Here is a 17,879-nt window from a genome sequence, read left to right on the forward strand (position 1 = left end):
CAATTTGTAACATAAAATCTCATAATATATGATTCCGGGAAAAAAGGCTAGATGTATTTAACAGAGTGTATTTTTAAGAAGGGTCACGTAGACGTTCAAAGAGATGAAATTATGAAATAAGTGACTGCGAGTACCTCGTTTTTAGTACACAAATGTACTCTCATAATATTCATCATTACGCGATGTTCAGAGTTCCGACGAAGAATTACATCAAGGTTTTCTATGACTTCATTGTATAAATAATATAATATGGATAATAGTTGTATATTATAATAAATGTTAGTATAATATGGTTTTCAAAATAAAAATAATATAATATGTAAAAGTCGACGATTTCAAACAATTTGTGAATACCAAACAATGTTTTTTTTTTTTCCCCGAACTCGTGAATAACGACATTTTAAATAATTTTTATCCGAGCTCATAATAATATTATGATCCCTTGAACCTATTAACCGATCGAATACCACCGTAGTAAAATATACACACCAATGTACTGAAATTGTCTATACACTACGCCGGTATAGGCTTATGAATGTTATTATTAAATTAATTAATAATAATATTATCTATAGTTCAAAGACTTAACTATACAAAGGTTATCACAAGTATTAGAGCCAGGGGCGTAATTAGGGGAGGGGATGAGGGGGATAGATCTCTCCCCCCACAGAGCCTTCATAATATTATATACTCACCAATGTACTAGAAAATTTTATATTTTGTGTGTAAAAAAATGTATATCCCCCCCAGGACAAATTCCTAATTACGCAACTGATTAGAACCGTTTTTTTATACGGAGTTTGGTGGTGGTTTTTTTTTTGTTTTATTGTAGAGAATAAATAGGATACAACAATTTTGGTAGGTAATAAATAAATTATAAATTCAAAGTATTTATAATCAATACTACAACTTACTCTAGACTGTTTTCTAAACGGAAAAACTTTATAACCATAGTTTAGTGGTAAATATTGTAACATTGTAAAGTATTTTTCACAGGTAACACCTAATATTGATTATACATATTTTATTACGATATTACTGGACATTCAAAAGTACTTATACCAGATAAATATATTTATGATATTAGGTATGTTTATATAATATAATGAAACAAAGCATTCCTTAATTTCTAATATAAATAAACACATAACTTGACGTTAAACATTTAAATTCTAAACATAATCGTATATAGTTATTGATACAAATAAAAACTAACTACCCGATTATATGATATTGATAGGTATTAACTTAATATATTGTTTTCGTAATTATTTATTACTACGCACAAGTATGTTAATATAATATTATGGTTAGTTGATTTGCAATCGTGTTTGATTAATGCAACTCAGTTCTTAACAACATAATCGGAAGGTAACACAATCAATAACATTATAGAACGACTTAACAAATTAAATATGAATATAATTTAAACATTGCATTTATATCCGGTTGCACCAAAATACAAACTTATGTGTAAAGTATATTTTAAACACTCGAGTGCTCCTCGCTGACTGCCGACAAAAATATAATCATTAATCAATTCTATTTATTGCTTTTCCAAAATCCCTATAATTCTGTTTTAACAATAACCTGTTATTTGTAGTAGGCAACTCGTCTACGGAAGTACGGAACTATAATATAGTTTGCCGTCAATTCATCTATCCTACGTGGACACATCTAAAGGTTTCGGGTACAACCGAACCGTCTAAACGGCTAATAATAATATAACGAGAAAACTGCGCAGCACAATAATAATATTATAACGATCGTTCGATTGATTTTAACGCACGCACAGTGCGAAGTGTCTAAAAAATAAAGCCAAGAAAAATCTAACTACGCGTCATAAATATTTCATTCCGAGGACAAAAAACTACAGTCGACTATTATAATAATAATATAATACCGATAAAACTAATAATTTCGCGTTTCTAATCGCTCACTACGACTATGATTTAAGTCGACATAATGTCTTAAGTGTATCTAATAAATCCGTTGGCTAATATTTTTTTTTTATTGAAAAAGTGACTGACTATAATTATATTTTATTCGCAAAGCAATTAATGTACGATCCTCCAATAGAGTCCTCCGGACGCCTTTACTTCTCGGGGGACTTTTCCGGCGAAACTCCGCTCACGTTCATTCCTTTGTGCAACATATTATTGATGTTCTCCACCGCTTCGTCTTCGGCGTGAATTTTCCTCAGTGCGTTGCTTACGATGCACAAGTCACCTCTGAGTTCCGACACTAAAGCCACGATCTTGTCCGTATTGCTCAAGATTTCCACGCTCTGCGTGTAAGGGTTGTAACGCACGCCAAATGGTTTTTGAATGCTGTCCGCAAATTCTCTGGAATGAAAACAGACGTAAAGATGAAGCCTTACAAGACTTAAAAATCATTTAATGCAGGTAGTAGGTATTTATTCCGAATCAATATATTTTATTATTGAATAATCATCATCAACGACAGATGATCAAATTATAAAACAATAAAAAATGTATTAAAATATCTTCTACAAATGCATTAAAAAACAACAATTGCAAATAGTCTACTATTATTTATATAAAACGCTATCCGTTGAAAGTTTAACTATTTTAGGTCTTCGATTTGAATAACACATTATTTTTAATTCCTGAAAATGTCATTAAAATATTTATTTATTTTAAAAGATTTTTATAAAATTAAAGTACATCGTGTATATCACATGTAACTTCCCTACTGCCTTATAACTGCAATTAATATTATAAAAAATTCAATAAAGGAACCATGTTTATATTCAAAATTAAAACCATAGAATATAAAAATGTTTCACTGCAGATTAGTCGACAGCCAACATAGTTGATAATATTTTAGACGGATCGATTTTACCAAGTCTTCAGTATTTCAATACTTAAATATTTAAAAATGTTCTACACACCTGCCATATTTACTATACTATAGGTAAAAGGTACTATTTTATTTTTGTATTTATGAATTCTATTTGGGCTTTCAAAACGTACGTAAATATTATAACTTCAATAGTAAATATAACCCTACTATTAATTCTCTATATAGAAAATTAATGCCTTAAGTTAAAATACCTACCTAAATATATAGAAACTGTATTCTATCTCTAACTTTATTCTATTATGTGATTGGCTTGTATTTATATTTTGATATTTCAACAAACATTTTTTTATTAAATCGATATTAGTTGTGTGGTGACATACGCGGTGTATGCACTGTACACACGGAATATATTTGAATTATAAATCACCTCATTTTTTCTTTAGCTTCCTCAAATGTCTCACTATAATAGTAGGCATTTTGGTACGATGTTATGATGCATTCTTGGTGACACGTAACTTCGGGATCGAATCGCTGTAATTTATCGTTGGTTTCAATCGCATGCCGTAACTCCGCCACCGAGCTTAACAACCCAGCCCCGTAAACTTTTAGTTCACCATCTTGTTTGCACATTCCGAATTCCACGGTGAAGAAGTACAGCTAGGGAGAACATAAAAATACAGTTGTTGCGTTAAAAAATATAACCCACACATCGTCTAAATGGAAATCAATGTGTGTGGGTAGGTGTATCCAATACGCATGTTTATTTCCTAACCAATCAGTGACCATTATATACCATTATTATACTATTATGCCACTATTATAGCTGTATTAAGCGTCTCCGTCTAGGTTAAAATTAATCCATCTATCGTTCTGTTTAGCTCCAGTCAAAAATCTAATATACAATACCCGTGAAAAACTCATTGTAACGCTTAAAAATCACAGAATACAACATTTGAATACTTTGCATATTTTGAGTTACTCAAGATAGGTAAATAAAAAATAAATAATAATAAAAATAAGATCATATTATATTATCGTTTAATTGCAAAATAATCTATTGTTCAATGCTATGTGGTAAACAATGTGTTTGGCATAATATAGATGACATAGGTTATTCCTAATAAATCCCCGACACCTTTGTGTTTATAGTGTTTATATAGCGATACATAAAAAAAATGAAAACATGCAAATTAACATTATTTAATTAAATTGGTTATATTTATATCAAAGTTCCACGACGATTACCAAGTATATAACAAAATACAGAAAATTACATCCAATTAAAATAACCGTTTTATTTTCTCCAACCAGTTACCACATTATTTAAATACAAAAAACCTATTTGAGGTTTGTGAGCTGAAACAAAATGCATGTATGAGTCAACGTTTTAGGGAATGGATTCCGCGATGAAAAGTGACCCGTCCAATAGCTCTTAGAATAAATGCGCGAAATTTGGTTGATATAAATAATTATCAGCCAAAATTATTTAAAATCTGTAAATTAGTATGAGGAAAAATCATCACACATAGCAATACAATTTGATACCTTGGTTATAACCAGTAACCACTACACAACGTGCGTGTGCAACTCACCGTTGCTAACTTTTCAACGTCCTCGTCACTGGCTCCCAACGAGTTGAGACCCAGTTCTTGCGAGAACTGTGCGAACGTGGGATTGGCCAACAGTGGCATGTGGCCCAACAGCTCATGGCAACAATCCGGTTCCGGTGTGTAGAACGGATCCGACGAATGCCTCATATACTGCGTGCAATGGAACACGCGGAAAGCCAGCCCGGAGAGGAAATCCCTCGGGGACAAGTATCCGGCCACAGGTCGCAACTGAAATCCGGTTTTGCCTAAAAGTCGTGCGCAAAAGTTAGCCGACAATTTAAAACCAGAAAAGTTTCCTTTTTTTCCAAAATAGTGATTTCGGTATCAAATTATTTGTATTGAGGTATTCTATCTTTTAAGCGGTCGAAAAAGCAGAATAGTCGAGAGATATGATCGCCGGAAGTTTAGGCATACTAATTACAGGCGTGTAGTTTAGAAATTAAAAACACGTTTTTCTCGGAAAAAAAATGACTTTTCTGTTTTTTCCCCTGTACCCTTCGTGTTTTGGTCGTGGGACGGAGTATTATAGTGGAAGATATACCTTTCGATTAGCGATGTACCGAAATTGCCTATACAACGCGCCGCGGCCAATGGATATAACAATTAACAACTGGTTACAACCAACAGTAGGTATAACCGCTTGGAGCGACTCACTTACGTTTCAAGAATGTATTTACGTCCTGTAACTGCGGAATGTTGTCCTCTCGGTAACCGCAGTACTTCACCAGATCCGGCCAGTTCTCCAAGTACTCCCTGCACGCGTGCTTCACGTACAGTTTGTGAAGTTCACGCATCACGGTACCCCTGCGGCAAATCATAAACTATGATTTCGATAATTATTACATTGAGTACGATAAACAAAAATCAATAACCAATCTAATTGTCATTAAAATGTAAAAAAAAAAATAAGTAAACGATAAAAATTGTCGTGTATAGAAAAAATGAGAAAAATGTGGAGCCGAGGGTGAGGCAGAACAAAACATTATGTCACGTAATATTCTTTATTGGTTATATCTCGGAAAAAACGCATGCACGCGCGTGTCACTATTGGTATCGTTTGGAAAATCCCAATAGAGGTATATATAATAATTTATATAACATATATATATATATATACACGTGTATCGATTTCGGCGGAGAAAATTGTTTTTGACGTGATTATTAACGGCGACGTTTCACATGCAGACGGTCAGACTTTATTGGATATCGCTCGCCGTATCCTGTTCGCAGGATTGAATCCACTTCATTACGTCTTGACAGTTTTGCAGATTCGATTATATTATCAATGCGAGTATTCATAAAATGCACACGTGCGCACCATTTGCGTATGTATAAATATAATATAATAATAATCAGATAGGTTTTCGCAGTAAAGGTGAGCATATATTATTATTACTGTCGAGTAAAGGCGCCAATAGAAATGCGCTGTATCCGGATAACCCAATAACAGTTCGAATATCGGTGTCGAATGTCGATACAGTATTGGACTATTATACCCGACGTTTATTCGAGATAATCGAATTAATTACCGACCGAGCAAGCGCTATACCTACCACCGCACGAGAACTAAATAGTCATCGGCAGAGATGAATAACTATTTATTTGCAAAAACAAACATATCAGGGAATAGTGATAATTCACTGATGAAAGAGGAAAACAACGGTCCAACATGTTTTGTTCCGATCCAAATAAAAACACACGCTTGCCGTTATGTCTGAGACTGTGCATTTCGCATTTTATCGAACACAGATTTATTTTTTGTAGGTATTGCGTATATCATATAAATGACCGTACAAATATTCTAAAATCTGTAACCCTAGTTTACGGTGTGGTAAAGATACTTATTTTTAATTCAGTTTAAAATTGATGATGGCCTCACTTTTACCATGCAGCTATAATATAGAAAATGTAAAGACGTTTACAATTATTTTATGATTTCTAAAAAAAGTAATGAAAAAAGGGTTAGGTACTGCAGACTTTTCGATTAATTAATACACTGGTAGTTTAATAATTATTGATAACGAAATACAAACTGAAATGTACGCACCAAGTCTTGATTTCTTCGGGCGTGTACTGAACTCTTGGTATTGGATGTCCACTGAAACAATGTCGTCACGTTTTAAGTATCGAATCGAAAGTTTTATAATAGTACCTATACATAATATAACGATAATATTGCGTCGTATTATGTCATAATTACTCGTGTTATTGCAATTCGAAGCAGACCTAATAGCTATGGCCAAAATCGATTTGTCATTAATGTCTGATATTAAAATGTTACTTACTATTTATAAGAGTTCGCTATGTGTGCGAATTCTACACGCCTTTTCCGATACACCGGATCCTTAAATCCCTGAGAAAATAGCGAATGAAATATTATAGACAAAATCTTAAAAAAATATGAGTACCCTAAACAACTAAATAAATTCTGTACGAATCACTTACTGGATGGTCAGCATCTAACTCCGTTCCATACATTAGAACTCGTTGAGCTTTATCTAAGTCAGAAATTTTTTTCGGAAACCACGGAAGCTCAAACTCTGAGAAATCTTATAACACAAAAATAACAGTTAAATAATATGATCTAACACACAAAGTATATTACAAAATATGTTTTTACTCAAACCTAAATTTCGTTGTTTTATTAAATAATTTCTATAAGAACACCTAATGAACGCCAATAAAGTGAAAATATATTATTGTTCTTTAAATAAAAACTATTATAATTATTATAGTTTTAAATTTATAAATTTAATTTAATTTTAGTTGTTTGATAGTAAAAATAAAAACAAACCATAATATAGGTAATGCAATGAGTTATTAATAAAAAAAAAAAAAAAAATGTAATGATAATAGTAATAATATTATTGAAAACAAATTATACTTGAATAAGCTTAATTGCATTTTTACCAAAACTAGCCGTCGCTGACATCGGAGTAGGAGGTGGTACTTCGGCACCACTCTCATACGTAGCTAAATTTATAGCTGCAACCTCACGCTTCAACATCCCAGTCAACTGCTCCATTTTTTTATTGTCGCATTCCACGTCTACCAGAATTTCGAACTCTGATTTTCTACGGCGGGATGGTCTAGATTCAATGTGCAACACATTTACACCCAAATCCTAAAGAAATAAAATATGTATTGCGTATTGATGCTGTGGTATAACAAACTCTGAGCGTTAATAAAAAAATAAATAAATTGATTATGGTTACATTTTGTGATGGGAAATAGGAATCTTTATATTCTCACTACTAAGTCAATATCAAATCAAATATGACCATGTAACTTGAACAAACTATACAAACATACATTTAATATTTTGTATGATAGTCTGACACGAGTAAATGGTAATACTTAGACGAAATTGTTGTACTTTAAATTTAGAGGTATGATAGTTATAATAACTATAATAATATAAAATTTTTGGATCACCGAAATGGACAAATAATTAATGCTCAGAACAGCCACACAAAGTGCATGAGTTATATTTTTAAATTTTTTTTAAGATAAAATTCAAACAAACTGAACTACATAATAGTACATACCTATATATATTGATTTTTAAACTATTGTTTAAATATGTGAAGTTGTACTTTTTTGTAAAGGGTTTGAATTTTAAGATATTGTCTTAAAGCTCCAATTCGAATTAACATACATAATTTGTCTTTAAAATGTATTTATAATATATTGGATTCACTATAGGGTTATAACTTAAAAATATTAGTTTTTGTCTATATAATATTAAATTAACACATAAAAAATAAAATATTTTAATTATATTATTCTCCTGATGCCGTATATTTGTATACAAATACATTCTGACTTAATCAAATAGAATAGTGTAGAATTATGTAGATGGATTATAATTAAATTATTATGTTGTTCCGTGGATTGTTCATCCAAAAATTAACTTAACATTGCTTGTTTATATTACATTTTGATTTCATTACGTTTGCTTTTATATTAAATTATCCATATTGAGTACAATGAATAATTTAATATAATGAAATCTACTTACTTGAAAAACTTGAAGTGCTTGAGCAAGTCCACCAACCCGATTTTTCAATGAGAATATTACAGAGTTCCTTGAATCGAATCTCGTTGGATCTGGTCGACCACTCACTGCAGGTCTCGACTGTAATATGCATATTGTTTAGCGAAATATTTGATTAAAATTTGTTAAAATTAGTGTATCATACAGCTGGTGGAGATGCCTCTCTCAGAGTCCAATCTTCTCCAGTTCGGTAAAGCCAAAGACCAAGAAGACTTTTTCCAGAACCACTCATTTTGAACTTAAATTTAAAAAAAATATATAATTTTTACTGAATGATATTCATAAATATAAACATACATTTTATAATAAAGAGTCCAAATATTAGTTGGTCAATCCCAATTATATTACCTATGTTAGATTAATTAAAACATAATACAAAGGTTTTTGTTTTATGTTATTTACAGTGATTTTACACAATATGTATTCTATTAAATGCAGTGACTTGGCTGCTCAGTTTTTTTGAAGAGTAGATGAAATATTTTTTTTTTAACCGAATCGTTTCTACAATTCTAACAACACAATAATAATACATATTATGACGAAAATGTTACATTCATGGGTTTTGAGGGTGCGATTCCGTCACACTGGTGATATTCATAAATATAAACATACATTTTATAATAAAGAGTCCAAATATTAGTTGGTCAATCCCAATTATATTACCTATGTTAGATTAATTAAAACATAATACAAAGGTTTTTGTTTTATGTTATTTACAGTGATTTTACACAATATGTATTCTATTAAATGCAGTGACTTGGCTGCTCAGTTTTTTTGAAGAGTAGATGAAATATTTTTTTTTTAACCGAATCGTTTCTACAATTCTAACAACACAATAATAATACATATTATGACGAAAATGTTACATTCATGGGTTTTGAGGGTGCGATTCCGTCACACTGGTCGAATAAGGTATTCGGTATTAGAAGTTAGTATATACTAATTGATAATAAACTGAGGAATATTTCAAGATGCACAATTAAGAAAGATGGAATAATTTGCTCTATCTGTAAAAAGAAATCGTATTGATATTACTGTCAAGGTTTCAATGAAATAGGTTTTTTTTAAATGTCGAATAACACTAAGAGCAGATGGGTTATTTGGAGCGATTACAAGACGGATTGGAAAAATAAAAATAAAACACAGATAAGTAATGATAAAGGTAATAATATTCAACAATTAACAGAATCGATTAAATGTATGAGCAATAAATTGAATCAGTTCAATAATAAAGTAGGAAAAATACTGAACGAAACGAAAGGGATTTAACAAGCATACCCACCCCAACTCTCATCCTTTAACAATGCAATTGTTTTAAATGCCAATGTCCGAAAGACCATATTGTCGATTACTTAGATTACTTAGTTACATCCCCCCCACTCGGCAATATTTGATTTTCAGTCGGCAAAATGGAATTTATTTTCACCTGAATTAAACCATTTTTTTTTAGACGAGGAAAAGAAAATTAAATAAATTGTTTAAATGTTAATATTGTTTTAACTCAATATTTTTGTAATGGGTTATGGAGCGGATTCGCAAAAGTACGTGGAGACTGCGACAATCGGCAGTCGGCACAAGATAAAAACCTAATGGACGGCTCATAACATAACACGCATACTTGTAACGATAATTATATACCTAATAATATTATATCATGCATACAATATACGGTAGAAAATCGATAGACCGTCAATTTCTTTCATCCGTCATCACGGCAACACGGCCTTAGATCATACACAAGTGATCTAATAGCATGTGGCGACGGTTGAGGCGGGCGATTATAATATTATATTAATATAATACGTTATCGAGTGGAGGGTACCTATACCTGGAATACCCAAAATACGCGATAATCGCGTTTCAAAGAAACACTCAACGGTCGAAGATTACCGATTATCTTGTATCTTGTATAATGTGTGTGTTTGATGTCCGTACAACTGTAGTTGACAACAGTCTGTTGTACACCTTATTCGGTATTTTGATAATATTGTGCTTACTTCGCAAGTTATTTACCGGTACAAGGCTTAGAAAGTACCACGAGTTGTAAATTGTAATTTTCCATTTAAAACCTACCCTGTGTTATTTCAAGGCTTAAAATATCTTATGTCTACATAATATGGTTCACCACTTTTATAATTTACGAAGTATAGATTATAAGTATATAGATTAATTAATATAGATATAAAAACTATAGATTTTAAAAATATTATACATGTCTCGTTTCACTCAGAATCTAATATTTTTTTATTAATATTGAATGACATTTTTTAATAATTAGATTAAAACCATTAGTAAATAATTAGGTATCTACCTACAATTTATGCAATCGCAATTATTGAGATTATTTTATATTTATATAGGTTATGATAGAAGAGGACGATTCTTATAATGTAGATAATGATTTGGCAACAGTAATAATAAGTGATGAATTATAATCATTACCTATTTCATATTATGTTTGTTGATGTTATTTCATTCTGATATAAATTAAAAATAATAAGTTAGGTATTTCTAAGTTTCAACTTCAAATTTAACTTAAACATACATTGAAACATAAGGTAATAAAGAAATTATAAATGTATAGCATATTGAAACTAAAAATAACTTAATACCTAGTTAACAAAAATGTTGAACTTCAAATTCAAGTCGGCAATTTTGAAGAATACAACCCCCCTATGATTTTCTTTTGAGATCGTCCCTGACTGTGGCGGCTATATATTTCCACGTAGCTCCTCCCGCAAACATAATATTATATGTATGAAGATACTTAGATACAGCGCGGAGCTGCGGAAAAAGACTTGTCGCGACCGAATATCTCGAGAGAAAAAAGCTTTATAATATATTAATGTACTTAAAAACCACTAAAACGCCTCGTAAAACAAAGCCCACGCGAGCTGCAAACGTTGTAAAGCACATCTAGTAAACGGTCTCCGCCGATTATTCTATACCAGCTATGGTCTGCACTCAATCGGAAACGACTGAACTAAACACATTTATCGGCGGCTATGTATTGCTAAATAACAGTGTATCCCAACCAGCGACTCACGTGCTAAGATTTTTTTAATGGAAAGGGATTTTATCGCAAAGCTCGGTAGGGAACGATTTCACCAACTTTCAGAATCGTAAAGACATTATAAACAATTAATATAAATACACGATTCCCTAAATTACATGGATACCTAACACTATGGGTATTCACGATTCCACATGATTTTTTATGTGACGTTGACATTATACATTTGTTTGGTTTCGTCATTATAAATTATGCTTACCTTATAATAATATATTTTATTGCTAAATGTATTATATTATTATAATTTAAAAGTAAAACGTATACCGAAAGTCGTGAGAACCGGTGTCGAGTATATTTATTATAAATGACATTAAAATAATAGTTGGAAAATAGATACATATCTTAAATTATTCATAATAACAGTGGTGTAGGTAGAAGATTTTTAAGATTTTTCTATTTTTCAATTTATTATTATTGTCTATACAATATATATAAACACGCGTTAAGAATGCTCATTCTGGGAGCGTGCTAAATTCCAGCGTATTTTAATATTATATAACGTCTAAACTACAATTACATTCACAATCTAACAAAATTTATGTTTTTCTACCTACTTTTTAATATTGGCTAGTTTATGAATCTATATTAAATCCTCATATTTTGATATTTTTAATACTGGCTAATACGAATTCACATTTAAAAGAACCATTATTAAACTATTTATTAAAACAGTTATGTTCTAGTTAAGTGTATATTTGTAGTTTTTTTGTTTTTTGTTTTGAATATTGAATACTAATATATAATAGTGCAAAAATTAATGTCAACAATCGTAACAATGTATTGGTAAACATAAAAACTACTAAATCGTTTTTAATAAAAATCATATGAAGACTACTTGAGATTTGAAGAGGGTTTGTAATTTCGTTTTTTAACGGGAAAATAATATAGGGTCACACTAAAGTGGCTCACACATGCATTTTATATCGGCTCACAAAAATCGAATGTTTCTGATAGTAAAATAGTTATTATGATTGGATATAATTTTCTGTTTTGTATTATATATTGTCATTTAGGCAAATAAAGCTGTTATAATAATTCTATATACCTACGCATTGGCATGTTAAATTGAGTAACAGCCATTATGTGTATTATATAACTATATGAGTCAAAGTTTATAGTTAATGTTTATTTACTAATAAAATACTCGACCGGTTTTGACAAAAAGCAATCGATAATAATTCACCAGAAGCAAAATTGACACGATGGTTAGACAGACGATAATAGAGAGTCGGCTAATGCAGACATTAATATATAGTCAGGACTCGGGATATATCTAAATGAAGCATACGCTGCAAATAAATGAATGCAAATCCACAGTTTTTGACCAATTGTCACCGAATTTTTCACACATATTATTTGGGATCCCGTGGAGGGGTAGGGTCCCGTAAGAATATTACTTAGAATAGATGCCACTGTTGACAGCTATTAACTATTATTCTACATAATGTATATCATCTATAAACCTTTATGCATTCCTATCCGATTGCGATGAACTTTGGCACAGAAATGGATTAGACCTCGATGAAGAAGACAGTCTAAATTTTGTCGTGAAAATAGGTAAATAAGAGGTCGGGGAGGTTCTCAAACAGGGGTCTCGAGTTCAAATCACGGTTTTGGTGGAAAAAACCACCATTTTTTTTTTAAATTTTTGTTTTTAAATGGTTTCTATTGGTTTTCATAATAATAATAATTATTATTGTCTTTTTCTTATTTTCTTCTTTCTATACATACGAATAATTGGTTTTTTTATGTCCGTGATCTACTGCAGGACGCAGGTAGATTGCCTACTTGATAATATACTGCTCACATAATCATAAGCGAATCTCACGGACGACGCCGATCGGGATGGCCATAAATTAAAATATAATATCATTAACACTTAAAAAGACATTGTTTCCGCAGCATGGTACACCCAAAAGGAGTTGAACAATCACAAAAACCTAGCAATAACAACGCATTGACGTGTCAGCTACTCAGCTAGTATACCTACATAAATATAAATGGGTGTTTGCCGTCTATTTGTTTATTAGCTTTAGAGATTCAAAAACTACTGGGCCGTTTTCAATAAAAGTTATATCAATAGATTCCTTAAGACTTTTATGGTGTTCATAGCTAATTTTTTTAATCTCTATAGGGTTGCTCACACATACATTTAGTATTCAACACACGAAAATAAATTATATTCAATACAAACAAATCTATTTGGCATGGCTAATGCCGGGCTTGTCAGCTATTAAGCAAACATGTAATTAAGTCACCATATTTTACTTGACTTAAACTTTTTGTATACTTTTTATGGGAAAAATCTTACAACACCTCCACGGCCAACCACTATTTATAGCTATAGTAACCTTTTATTTTTCAATACATATTAACACAAAACCCTGTTTTACTCTAAATTCGAATTTTTAAAAACATAGCAATCCATTAGTAAATATTTATAAACGTTTCTCATTTCTTTGTTTATTTTTTGCTCTAAGAACGTACAAATTGTATTAAAATCTTACAAAGTGTAAACATAGATGTTTAAATGTTCACAAAAGGAAAACCGTTATTTCAGTAGTCTCGAGTCTTGTAATAAATAATAGGTAACTAAAAACTTCTAAGGGATAGAGTATAGCATGCAAAAACCAATCGCATATACCACTCAATGGCTTTAATAGTTTTGTTTCGTTTTTGTAACCCAATTAACTGATTATAATATTATATTATACTAGCACACAATTACTTCAAACCAGACGCTTTTCATAAAAGTCCGTTAATTACCTGTCATAGGTATTTATTATTCTTTTGTGCAGCAATATTTCAATTCGTTCGGTAAATCGTGGTTGATGAAAAGATACTGATTACAGTACAAAACATATGTAACCGCAATTAGTATTTAAAAATATATATATAGCTAAATAAATATTATGTTTAATCAATTTTTAGTGCTTGTATAATAATCGTTTCGTAATTCTTTTATTTCATCAAATATATTGTTAATATTCCAATCAAATTAATTTTTCAACAAAACTTCTATTAATAAAATATGGAATATGACAAGTTGACAAAACCAATACGTGTATAGTGTTTAATATGTAAATATGTAAGCATTCATTAAAACGTAAATCGAGATTTACTTATAGGTAGGTACAGTTGCAATAAATAATAATACTGTCAGGATACATGAGGCTATATTTTACTACTTAGAAACTTATAAGGTCTTCACATAATTTGTTACTAACATACAATCAATTTTTCAAAGTTTTTTTTATGTAGGTAGTGGTCTTAAAAAAATGTTTACAATGTAAAATATTTTTTTTTTTTTTTGGTTTAAAATTATAACCTGTAGTATTATCAAACCAAACTATCCATTTCAGAAGCGATGGAGTTCCCAACACCTGTTATCGGTAACTTATATTTACATGTCTTTTTATTTCTTACGTTTCAAGTGAGACAAATATTTATGACCGTACAAATTGTATAGGCTCGTAGATAGTAACACTCATAATATTTATTCAAAAAAAATGTGGAAGGTGTGTACAGGCATATTTTATAGTATTCTCTTATATTTTTAGTTTAGGACTAAAAAAATAAAATCAAACTTTGCTGGTCAACGCTGCTTGCGTATATAATTATTTGAAGACGACAACCGGTATAGCTGTATATGTATTATATTATAATTCGGTACACATAACAGTAATTATATAACGATAGGTAATAATATGATGAATAATAGAAATTATACTGACCTATTTCGGTGACGACGGCGGTAAACGCAACAGTTTTCCCGGACGTCCGGCGATTCGGGAAGCCGATGGCTGTGTACCTGTGGCTACGACGACTACGAGTCGCGAAATCCAGAGAGGAAGAGTTGGAGAGAGAGATAGAGAGAGAGAGAGAGGGTCCGCGAACTCCGGAGTCTTCGGCCGGCGTCGGCGGGGCGGAAACCGCGGCCCCGCGAACTCGATCCGCCGATTGGCCGATCCGACGCCGCCGCCTCGCAGACTCTTGGAGTGTCCGTTAAAGTGTGCGGCAGTGGTATAATAATACGGGTTATAGGTATATAGTGTGCTCGACTCGGCGTTAATGTATGGTAAAAGAATTCCGAAACGTAACACAAGAATCGTTTTATCATTCTCCGCTTTTATAATATAATATGTATATTGTATTATACTATTATCGCGCGATCGCTCTTGTCCGCGTGTGTATACGTATGCGAAGGGGCTCAGCGGCGGAGAGCGTTGGAGCCCGGTCTCCACAGCCACTCGAATTTCATTAATTCCGCTACGTTTGGCACGCGCGTTTGGCCCGCGATATATCTGTTCGGCGGATCTCGACGAATCCCGCAAAGTGTATATAATAATAAGGTGTAAGCGCAGGTGGTTGGTATATGTTACACATCAATACAACATGTGCGCAATGGGTATATGCGCGCATATAAATACCGCAGACCGCTGCCCGCCCGGCGAAAAATCACTATATATTATATACATAGATTGATAGATAATAGCTGATGAATGTGTTATACCTGTAAACTACACAACCGTACAATTCAATGGGCGAATCCGTGGCGTCGAAAGTATACTTTAAATTTATAGGTATTATTATTATAATTTATTATACCCATTTGCTCTTGTATTTTGGCCGCGGCCGTTTTCGTTTCGTTTAAATCTAATAACGCCCGAACCTCGCGCTCCGTCTAATTCAATGTATTATTTATACTTATACGACCGACCGGCTATCGACGCTATCTCGCTTGATTGTCAATATAATAATGTACCTCATATGCGATACGGAATATAAATTTATTAACTTATAATCCATTATACGCCGATATTTATCACTCAAGTGTAAAATTAAGTAATTTCGGGTTTTAATTATAAAGTGTTGGTACATAATAAAAACAAAATAATTGAAAGTATAGATTTAGTAATGTAATACATTTTTAATAACAATCTGTAGTAAAAAAAGTGTTTGTTTCAAAACCTTAAACGAATCTTTTTACGTCAAACCAGATTTGATGACATATTATTAAGTTGTCATAATATCATTATCGGATTATTCATATTATAATATTATACTCTCATTCAGTGGTGAAGCATCATATGAGACAACGTATAATAGTTTCTTTTATCAATTTTTTCATTTTTTTTATAGTTTTCTTAGAATAGAATAGTCATTATTGATATAATGGTGACTCATTCTAGTTAACATCCAAGTACAGTATGAAAATAAATATTAGACGATGTCAAATTCGTTTCATTCTGCCAGGGGTGGAGTGCATGGTTGATGGGGCATTGGAAATCTGGCAGGGATGATCGTTGTGCTCTCGCCGTTATATTTTTGAACAATATATTTGGTCCTTTAAATTTTTAAGTAATCGTAATTTTATTTTACTCAATAAGTTATCCACCGCCGCCACCTCTTTATCGTGGTTGGTTTTTAATTTACTCTTTGGTTATATTTTCCGGTATCATAATATATTGTCTAAATGTAAGTAGGTAATATCAGGTATCAATGACATATTGTTTTCATTACGCTTGACTTGCTTATTCTGCGTCCTACGTCTCCCAACGTAAAGACTCGTGCAACTGCTATTTTCGATACACTTCCGAATATTAATTGACTTTCGACGAACTAATATATACCTAGGTATATACTAGCACCACAAAATATATAATATACGTAGCCACACCCAATGATCGTTGCGTGGTCAGTACCAGAAAGTCGGTTTGTAGTATTATATATATTATATCGTACAATTATTGCTGGTAGACGTTTACTGCGGTATATATAATAATAATTGTTGTACTAATACGTAAGACTTTAAGCATTTCCTTGGATAGAGATTGGAAAAAAAAACACAAAAATAAATAAATAATGTCCGTAACAATTTGTCCGAAACAATGACGGAGAGGATAAAAGGGATTGATATCCTGACGACTGCACTCCAGGCCCCGCCGCACCCCCTCGGCACAGACAGTCTTGGGCAATTTAAGTAGGTGCGTATACAGTAAACTTCGCCGGCCAATCAATACCGCTCAACACGCCAATCTCTATAAATATATATATATAGTCCAAAGTCGCGGTTGAGTGCTATTAACCGTTTGTTTTATCCAAAATCGAGGGCGACCGCGGCGGTATATAAAAAGTATATACCTAGGTATAGCTCCTTCATAATGTATACGTGCTCTGATTGAAAATGTACAGCCAGAATGTTATTTCGTATACAACAAAATATCGGGCGACACACGCATTGATTTTTATATACCCCCAGCAAGTGTTAGTATATAATATGATATTATGCTAAGATAATATTAGGTTTCAA

At 31.9% G+C, this 17,879-nt stretch overlaps 1 protein-coding gene across 1 annotated transcript; it reads right to left on the reverse strand.

The window, feature by feature from the left end:
• Positions 1 to 332: 332 nt before the first annotated feature.
• Positions 333 to 15,414, reverse strand: LOC132949411 (tryptophan 5-hydroxylase 1). The gene is made up of 11 exons (XM_061020286.1): positions 15,301 to 15,414; positions 8,639 to 8,731; positions 8,458 to 8,574; positions 7,347 to 7,560; positions 6,882 to 6,985; positions 6,722 to 6,789; positions 6,484 to 6,534; positions 5,095 to 5,240; positions 4,419 to 4,681; positions 3,254 to 3,483; positions 333 to 2,345 (listed from the first exon to the last, which is right to left on the reverse strand). Exons 2-11 carry the CDS (start codon positions 8,723 to 8,725, stop codon positions 2,096 to 2,098), a joined length of 1,530 nt encoding a protein of 509 aa, XP_060876269.1. The 5' UTR covers positions 8,726 to 8,731; positions 15,301 to 15,414; the 3' UTR covers positions 333 to 2,095.
• Between the last annotated feature and the right edge of the window lie 2,465 nt (positions 15,415 to 17,879).

This window comes from Metopolophium dirhodum, chromosome 7, assembly GCF_019925205.1.
Source record: "Metopolophium dirhodum isolate CAU chromosome 7, ASM1992520v1, whole genome shotgun sequence".
NCBI classification, from domain to species: domain Eukaryota; kingdom Metazoa; phylum Arthropoda; class Insecta; order Hemiptera; family Aphididae; genus Metopolophium; species Metopolophium dirhodum.